Below are 10,164 nucleotides of genomic sequence, written 5' to 3' on the forward strand. Positions count from 1 at the left end.
AACGAATCGAATCAATGCCGGGCCTGATCGAGGTTCGGATGCGATCGTTTGAATGCTCGATCTAATCAGTTTGCATACCTGACCCCTAGTCTGGCCCCTGGATGAAAGTAGCGGACGAGTTATTCTCCGGTGTCTCAATTATACCTGCTCTCTGGTTTCCTCTGTTAAGGAACTCTCTTAAAAACCGAAAATTTCGCCGTGTGGCTTCAGCGGACAGCCAAAAAGATCTGGGTTCCACAAAGAATAGTACCTTTCTCTCGCAAGGGAGTAAACCGAAAAATGATATTAATTTGCAAAGTCGATTTAGGGGATAACCCGATTACATATTCAAGAAGACTGGATAAAGGAGTTCTCTTTTACGCAGAGAAAAATACTAAATAAAGTGTCATGCCAATCTACGCAGCGTTTTATTCTCTGATCACGATAGTTCAGGTGCTCATGAAGTATTGTAGCTCCCGGACCTTGTTCAGAACCTTTTCATAAACAAGCGTCTCGTACTTCTGATACTTAACACCGTCCACAGTATCGATGACGAGACGGTAGTACTGACCGTTGATGTAGCCCCTGATCATCCGGACGAAGCGCAACTCTTCGTTCGTCTCGCTGTTGTGACGACTGACGGCGAAACGCGCAATGTCCGCGGCATGTTGATAGTCTTCCGGCTTCTTAATCCTAGTCCATCCGGACGTTGTTGGCTCCTCTAAGATGGCAGAAGCCTGCAGGAAGACCGCGGAAAGGAGAGCAGCAAGAAGAAGGACGGATGGAAGTTGGGTCCTCATCGTGCACTCGTATATTGTAGTCGGGTTCCTGAGCTAACCTGACGTTGCTCCCGTTATATAGAGAGAAGAAAAGATTTTCTAAGAGACGCGGGCATAAAGAGAAGAACAGGTAAGGGGTTTATTCCTTGGGTTTACAGGTAAGCGGTCAAAGCCTAGGTTCCGTCTCTGGCTCAGAACCTTATGGGCGCCATGTCAAATGCCGTAGGTGTAAAAAAATGTATGGACTAATAATGTGAATGGCCTGGTACCCGCATGCGACTTGACCATTCCTTCTTCTAATATTCCTCGCGATATCATAGTGGCCGGGTCAATGAGAAGTACGCGGAGTCATCCTGAATATTTGAGAGCGTTAGCAAACCAAACCTTTAAAGATCCTTCCTAGGTCCCAAATGTCGTGAAGGTCATTAACTGCAAGCTTAAAGCTCGCACTACAACGCATGGTTCGAACACGTTATCACCGCAGTTTTTCAATAAAGTTTTGGTTTCTTCTCGCAAAACCCAGATACTATTGGTAGTCTAAGAATGATGGAAAGTAGGCATGGTGTAAAGATCTTTCGGTAGAAGTAGAAGTAGTAGAAGAATGAGAAAGGAGATAGATAAGAAGGAAAAGCACCGAGAATCAGACTCAGAAGCAAAAATTGTGGTTATCCACCTTAATCTCATTATCAACTGGTTGGTTCGTATTTATACATTGGATAATCATATTAACAACAAGTATTTGGAAGTTACCGATCGATATTTAAAACTTCCTATCTAGCTTTAATTCTAACCGTTTCATTAACGGTTCTATTTCCTATCTAGATTTAATCCTATCCACTAGATTTAATCATATCTATATTTAATCTTAGCCATCTATCTGATCTTATATTTAATCCTGACAGTTTATTTCTCATAACGAGTATAGATACGTGTTCAGTTTGTACTAGTCTAAAGTTATTTAAATTCATATTGGTTGTTGACGATGCTGACATGGCTTGAATTGTTTTTAGATGGTTGTCTTCTTTATTATTCAGATTTCCTGGCTGGACTTCTGTTCCTGTGTGCTATCTGCCCATGGTGCTCGTGAGTGTTAATGTCGGGCTTCAGAAGGTTGTTTCACATTCACACCCCATACAGTTTAGCCGTGCTTGCAAGATAAAATATCTATCTTGGTTAAGGAGGACCTAATATCTTTCTTTGCGAACAGAATAAACGTCTATGATGTGCTGTGGGAGCTCCAATGATGGCATGCTTTAATTGATTATCTTAGTTAAAGAGAGCTACGGTGCTCTCCTTGTCATCTGACTGGTAAAATTTCTTTTGTAATCGGGTGCCACTCTTAAACAACAGGTCGTCTGATATATGCAATGGTAACATTGTTGTAACTCGTTGAAGAGAAACAACGACCCAAGACGCTACGGTGAAATGCGGAATCAACTCGGACGTGATAACTGTGTCGGCGTATAGAGACAGGAAACAAGAACCTCTTTACGTCACCGGCGTGACGTCAACGTGCAAGGCTCTTGGTGCAGGGCAACGACTTCTCGTATGGTGCTGCGGAGCAACTCCTCAAACTCCCAAGACAAGGGAGCGGCCACCAAGGAGTGATGAAGACAAACCAAAGGAGAGAGAGAGAGGAGAAGAGAGGAAGAGACAAGAAGAATGAACAGAAAACTCATATGCCTTGCATTTCAGAATAGATTTGCTCTCTATATATAGAGGGCCAATTACAGTTTCAGGGAATTTGAAAGGTCTGGAATATGAAAAGCCAAGAGCCTTTTCATATTCTCCAAAGAAGCCTCTTCATATTCCCACAAAGAGACAGAGGAGGGGGGTTAAAACTTTTCAACTCCCCCTTCCTTTATTGGGGTTTGACTAGTCAAGCCCTCCCCCTTCACATTCCCGTAATGAAGGGGCTGACACACCCCAACAAACATGTTGCCTCGCCTGAGGTATATCAACTTGCTTCTGCAGGTCTCTCTCTTGTTAACTTGGGTAAACGTAAGTTCATAGATATCTTATTATCATTAGCTTTTGCTACAGATTTTGCGACCTCTTGCGAATAAATAACGTGATTCGTAAGATTCCTGCAGGTTAAACTAATTGTTCGGTTTACATCTCTTTGATGGCCTTCTTTTAAGGCCACTTCCAGAACACTTACAAGTATGGGCAGGCGCGGGAGCGTGCGAGCTCTGCGCGGCATCAACTTGCGGCCATCTGTCAGGAGTTTTCGCAGCATACGTTTAACCAATCATAATCATCTCTCCTCCATCATCCCTCGTTTAGTGGCTCTCTCCCTCTCTCTCACTCTCTCTCTCTTTCTCTCTCCCTATATGGATCTCTCTCTCTCGCCTCTCAAACGGTTTCTTTGTCTCGGTCCCTCTTTCGCCCTGTTTCGCGACAGCAAGTGATGGGAAATGCTTAGTATTTCTCTCTCTCTTCTCCCCCTTTTCTTTTTCTCTCTCTGTCTCACCAATTCTCTTTCTCTCTCTCTCCTCACTCAGCCCCTTTCTTTGACTTCTTCGCCTATTCTCTTTTTTTCTATCTGCACTCTCATCCTCTTACAGACTATTCCACTATATCTTTCTTTCTTTCGCTCTTCTTTGTAACTTCCAAAAGTGGCTTTTCTTTTAACCTCTCTCTCTTACCTTTCTCCCACAAGTTTTTTCCACTGAAACCACCGCCTCTTCTCTCTGCCACTTATTCTTAAACTGTCCACTGGTTATTTGCTTTGTAACTGCATGTTTTTTTTCATTTAAAAGGGCTATTAGCCTGTCTTTATGAACACTTTTGTTGGAGAATTATTATGACGCTTCGTTTATGAGAAAAGAATGATTTTATGGAGATAACTGCAACAGAAACGGCTATTGCGGCATCTCGTTTTCCACATAGATCAACTTCCCTTGGGTGCCTCCTTCCCTTTGTCCATATCTAATCTTCGTCTATCATTTTCGTAACATCTCACCCTTGACCTCATTGAACACACCCCTTTATCTTATCCCCATAACCTCCATATCGCTTCTCACTTTTTTCCTTCTTATCTTCATCCGTTCTCATGCCTTATCGCATCTACCTTGTAAGTTCATTTTGGACACTTCATCTCCACCCCTCTCACACTACACGTCAACATTTTTTTGGTCCGACTAAATCTCACACTCCCATTATATTCACTTCCCACATTATCTCTTCTTCTTATTCACACCCGTTTGTGGAGCTTCCGACGAGTGTCAATCAAGGCCATCCAACAATAAAACTACCAAGCTATTGGCCCCCTACTCCGAGGTACCTTGTGACACCTTAACTTTGAGATAATTGTTAGTTCATGATAATTATTTATTTTCTTTGAGTGGTTGTTGATATTGTAAATCCATGGGCTAAAATGTGATTGAGTATTTCGAATCTTCTACGTCCATTCCATTAGGGATATCAGAGTTATTCCCTAATTTTCTGCGTTAAATCCCTTCTCCAATGACTTAGTCCCCTTCTACAGGATAAAACCCATTCGGATCACCCTCAAATAATACTTTATTAATATTAACAATTTAACTTTCTTAATTTAACAATTTTATGAAATATGTTTTCTTTTCCCCCCAGAAGGAAGAGGAAAAATGAGGGAAATCAAAAGAATGAAAGAAAGAGAATCATTGGGATTAACTTGCTCGGCGTCCATATGGTATCAACTATCCAGAGATATATATCCGCTAACTCAGGATTAGGATGTGGATGTATATAATTTTTCTTAATGTTTTCCTCTTTGGATGGTTCCAATCAGATACTCAAGAATCCTGAATAAGTTTCTTTAAATAGTATTTCTCATTGAAGTGTGTCACAATCCACTTGTAATGTCTTTTGATTTCCTTGACATGTGCAACTCAACGGGGAAACACGCCTTTGCTATCAAAGTTGATATGTGGGAAACATTGTATTGGGAATAATGCACTACACACCGTAAGATTGCTGGCATGGTGATTTGACATTGAACAACAAAATCTCATCCCTCATCAAGACAAGGATAGTATTCTTGGCGGGCTCTCAGCTTATATTGCAAGAGCTTTGTTTGTAAAAAATTCTATAAATGTTTCAGAATAGAGGAGGTCACTTATTGCACTGCAGGGCCAGTGAGATAACATTAACGATACTTCGTATGGGAAATATTTTACCATTCAAAGAAGGGATAGTGTATCGTTTTTTTGCCGCGTCTGGCTATAGTTTTAATTCATCAGAAAGCTACATTTATGTGGGGGAAAGAAGATGTGACTTCTGCACTGCATGCCTAAATCATCAAGAGCTGGCAAAGTGGATAAGTTCACAGATCTTGTTGGGCACCTTTTCACGAACAAGGGTGCCATACTTGAGAGTTTTGGCATGATTTTGGGCCTTGATCATGAGCTTGCAGTACTCACCATAGACATATTCCCAGATCATTCATATCAGTCACAGCTCTTTGACCATCTCCTAGTTGTGACGCCTGACAAGGAAACGAGCATTCACCAGAAAATCATGATACCGGAATTGTGCTATTAGTTGTGAGAAAACAAACCCATTCACGCCCTTCACCAGATTTCCTCCAACTCTTCATGTCTTCACAGGATTTGCCTTGGAAATCTGATGTTTTTTCTTTACCAAAGAAGCCATTCCAAATTGTGACTACGAACTTGCTCGATGCGCGTACCCTTTCAAGAACCCTCTCTCTCTCCAATATAATTCATGTAACATGAACTTATACACCATTCAGAATAGCACAACAGCTCTAGTGTTGTGAACTCAAAATCAAATATGGTTCCCATTAACTGAGAAAAAGTCTACTTATTCTACGATGAGAACGTTTAGGTGAAAATATGGTTAACAGAACAAATAAAACTTTCTTTACACCACCCCCATCTCCTCTCCTCCCTCTTCGTCTTCCTGGTCCTTTCTCCTCTCCAAAACCTTGAACTATAGTAGTCTTCTCTTCCCTTCTTCTCCTTTTCCTTCTGACAACATGGCATTAGAGCGAGATCAAAAATGGTTTGAAAATCTTTCATATCTGACACTAACAAATGCAAAATAGCGGGTCGTTTATTCTCTATCGTGTTCCTTGTTATGTATCTCGAAGCTCATATTTGGTCATGTTGAAATGTTGATCGATTCTTACAGTAGTACCGCGGTGAAGTTGTTGTTGTACTTATTCAAACCAGTTGATTGCCCACATCTTATTTTGGTTGGCATTGTTCCTTAAGTTGGCAGAATATTCTTCAATGATCATGACACTTCAGAAGTTGATAGCATGCCTATAAGAGCAGCACACTTGAATTGAGGAGGAACCTAAGATTGTGGTGCTTGAACCCAATCTGATAAAATTGGATGGTCCTGACACATATCAAAGCTGGATAAGAAAGGTACATCTTATATTAACTGCACATATTTTACTGGCTATATCTTTAGTGACAAAGAGCACCCTGATTGGTGTTGGGTTGGGTGCCTTGGTTCGTCCACGGAAAACACATTTCCATGGATGCGTAAGCATGTCGATCAATTCATGATCGATCTTTAAAATCAACATTGAATGTACCTTTCAAGGAACTCGTTCCATCATTGACTTTGCTGATCTGAGATAGTTTTGAAGTCGTTCACACATCTGGCCTCTAAAAGTATCCATGTGATCAGTCGGCGCTTGGATCTCCATGTATTCTTCTTCCACTCTTCTTGCAAATCTAAAAGATCTTCTAACCATGAAGACACTCTCCTTGGATAAGTGGAGAAGAGAGTGGAGAAAGGTAAGGGCTCTCAAATCTGGCTTGCATGGGTGCTTTAAATGAGAGCCCTTTCCCTCTTTATATTTCACTTAAGGTTTTTCTCAAAAACCCTCCAAAGTAAAATATATCCACCAAGGCCCATATATCATTCTAGTTAATAATTTTATTGGCCCAATAACAACTATTGACAAACCTTATTAATTAACTATAACAGCATACTTCAAATGGAACCTTACATGTTACCCTACTTCAAATGCAAGTGTGATGGGGGACCATCCACTTTCGAAGACCCCATCGAATCAGCTCCTCAAGCAAGGGCTCACGCACTAGACCCAGCTTTCAGAGTACTCTGCTTCGTCAAAGGGCCACAAAGGTTTGACATTATCTTTCCTCGCATTTTCCTTGTTTATTAGGCCATGTATGTCGGCTGCGTATGTATTTGTTTTTGTTTGTTCGCATGTGTTTGGACCGTTGTATGGACCTACATGTTTGCGCGTGTGTGAGCCCATGTGTGGGCGCCTTAGTGGGTTTCTCTCTCTTATTAGGGGGCCCTAATTAATCTTAATTGGGCCTTCTCCCCTTTATTTCTAAGAGGAGCATATTTGCCCCTATAAAAGGTGGGGCCCGTCCAAAGGAAGAGAAGGGAAGAAAAGATTGAAGAGAAGGTGATTTTTAAGGATTTTCCATTTTTTTAGTGTTTTATTGAGGTTTTGCCATATTTATGAAAATGCCCCTACGAAGTTAGGAGAGAGAAAAAACCCTAGAGTTTTCTAGAAACCGTCGTCGTCTTCGTCAGAAACAGCCATCACCACCGTCTTCCCTAGAGCTCCGATGTCACTACTGTCGGTCTTCTCGTCCGTGACCGTCGCTCCAGGGCAGCTACACTGCTGCCCTAATGGATCATCACCAGCGCTGCCATTTTCTGATTGCCAGCCAATAGTCGCGCTCGCCGCGACCAGCCGTGGCCGTCCTTGCCAACGGCTGCGACCAACCGCGATCGTCACAATATGCAGCCACGACCAGCCGCATCCTCGCGGTCGCTGTGACCAGCTGCGGCTGCCGCAGCCCATGGCCATGACAAGCCACGGCCTGTAGCTGTGACCTGTCACAGAAGCCACGAATAGCCACGACCTATGGATGTGACCTACAATGTGATCCGGCGTAGGTCGCGACCGCTCCGACTAGCTGCGCCTATCGCATCTGGCAGCCGGGACTGGCCGTAGCCTTCGGCCTCGAACAGCTATGGATGGTGTAGTCTATGGCCACTGCAACCAGACGCTTTGCAATTAACCACGGCCGTCGTAGTCCCCCCGCGTGACCATCTATAGTTCGGGGCGGCACCCTACCATGGCTGTCGCGACCAGCCGTAGCCTCTGCTACGTGTGCGATCGCCATGAACTTTCGGGGCCACCGTGACCTACCGAGGCCACCCCAACCTGCCGGAGCTACTATAACCAGCCACAACCACCGCGTCCAACCGCGGCCATTGCATTCAGCTGCTGAAACCACCAAGCTAGCCTCCACCGTTCCAGCCGTGACAACCATAACCAACCGTGAGCGCTGCTGCCAGCGGTCGTAATCGCCTAAGCCCCCCACGTCCTACGTAACTAGCTGCCCCCACTACGCCTGACACCGCATCTCACTGCCACGCCCGGCGCTGTGGATGTTATAATGCCCATCTCCGTGCATAGCCGCCAGCTTGCGCTGCCACACCTACTTGCACCGCTGTGCATACTTGAACTGTCGTGCCTACATGCGCCGCTACGCCTAGTTGCGCCGCTGCACCTACTTGTGATGCCACGCCTACTTGCGCCATCGTGCCTACTTGCGTCGTCGCACCTTCCAGCGTCGTCATCACACCTATGTGCTTCTCGCCTTCCACTTTTGCCGAATCAGACACCGCCCGGGCCTATAGTTCCTGGCATGCTCATCAATTCCCTATGGACGTTATAGTATTTCTTTCAGTGCCTGCAAAAATTTTTCTCCGTCGTCATGGTTAGATTAGTGATGGACAGTATTCACGTTCTGAGGATTAGGATTTCATTCGGTACATCCTTGTTTGAGACCGTCGAGGGCGTGCACAAAAGTGGTAGTAGCGGAGCTCGCACCGTCGACCTTCAACCCGACGTCCAAATCATCGGGAGCCTAGTGGCATTCCCAGATTGCATTTCACATACCTAGTGGTCGTATGTGTCCATCGGTGCAGATTTATAGTTCACAGTGATTTCATCGTTGCATCATCATCACTTGCATTACGTCCACATTAGTCATTTTCACTACATGACATGACAGTCATCGCCCTCCCTCTGGTGTTACACAAGCCTTTCGGTCCCAGCGTCCATCTTGTTACATCAATTACAATCTGTTGGACAACAACTAATTGAAACATCTATAATTTTCACATTTTTGAGAGCACTTTGACACAAAATACATCCAATATTTTATCACCATTAGTGCTACTATTGATCGCATGAATTTTTAGGGAATAGTGGAAAATCTTAAAGATCACTATGCATATCTGATGCATCATCAAAATGAAAATTGAAATGGATATCACTCATATCTTTGATGGCCAATGCTCAAAGATATGAGTGTCAACCATCCAATTCCAATCATAATTTAAGTTGAAAAAAGGGTACTGTCAAAGAAATTATTCTCAGAAACGTGATAAAGGCTAAGGAGGAGGAAGAAAAAATTGTGTTTGACCTTCCGTTGAGAATGCCAAAGAGAATCCTAGTAGCCTAAGAAGTCCTAGTTTCCTCAAGAGGATCAAAGACTATACTTACACATTAATTGATGCTCAATAGGTTCCATGAGTGAATCAATATACCCTTCATTTTATCTTTTCTATCACGATGTGTAGCTACATACTCGATGGATAAGATACTGGATCTATTAATTGCTTTAAATTGACCAGTCATCAAATATTCTATATGATGATATAGTTAATTAATTTTGAATGTCCGTAAAGGTTATTACGTTGTTGAAGTCATTTACTAGTTGGATACATGGGACTAGGCACTCACATGCAGATGGTATTTTGGGCGTTGGAAGGCATGCCTACTCTTTGGGGGCTTGATGAAAAATATATACTTAGAAGAATGTGATAAGACCTTGAGTAAACTTCACCCAGGCCAGAAATTTTTTGGGCCCTTCTTGCTTTGCTCTTTTCCTTTTGTTCTTTTAGCACACCAATCCCATGTGTTTATCCTTATAAAGGCCATAAAAGCCCAACAAGAAGTTCCTGCAAAATGTGGCACCCGAAACTTGGTCATCCTCAACATTGGACATAGATATACCATCCAAAATTTGATCATGAGACTACTTATTTTAATTAAAATTTTAGTTATGATGCTTTTATCATTTCTTAGACCCATAAACAACCATTTTCTTCCACTTAACAGGTTTCTAAATGCTGTTTAGACATTTTTCACGCAGATTCTTGGAGACCATCATCAATTTTATTGGATTTAGGCTATTCCCATTATGTTTTTTTCGTATATATATTGTACAAATATTCATAACTGATATTTTCACACATCCACAAAATTTTTGAGAAAAATTGAGAATCAATGTTGTTAAATAATTAAAAACAGTTTGGGGTGTAGACCATTAACCTCTCCGTATCTATCTTAAAACTCATCAAATTTTTACCATAGTGTTTTCTTCAC

General features: G+C 42.6%; 1 protein-coding gene across 1 annotated transcript; it reads right to left on the bottom strand.

Annotated features, from left to right (window-relative positions):
• Positions 1 to 428: 428 nt before the first annotated feature.
• Positions 429 to 779, bottom strand: LOC144702471 (cysteine proteinase inhibitor 1-like). Its single transcript, XM_078574530.1, has one exon. It carries the CDS (start codon positions 777 to 779, stop codon positions 429 to 431), a length of 351 nt encoding a protein of 116 aa, XP_078430656.1.
• Between the last annotated feature and the right edge of the window lie 9,385 nt (positions 780 to 10,164).

Source organism: Wolffia australiana, chromosome 4 (assembly GCF_029677425.1).
Source record: "Wolffia australiana isolate 7733 chromosome 4, ASM2967742v1".
NCBI classification, from domain to species: domain Eukaryota; kingdom Viridiplantae; phylum Streptophyta; class Magnoliopsida; order Alismatales; family Araceae; genus Wolffia; species Wolffia australiana.

Bases quoted from the DNA above. Each gene is read 5' to 3' on its own strand.
- LOC144702471 (XM_078574530.1), bottom strand. From the start codon at position 779: ATGAGGACCCAACTTCCATCCGTCCTTCTTCTTGCTGCTCTCCTTTCC.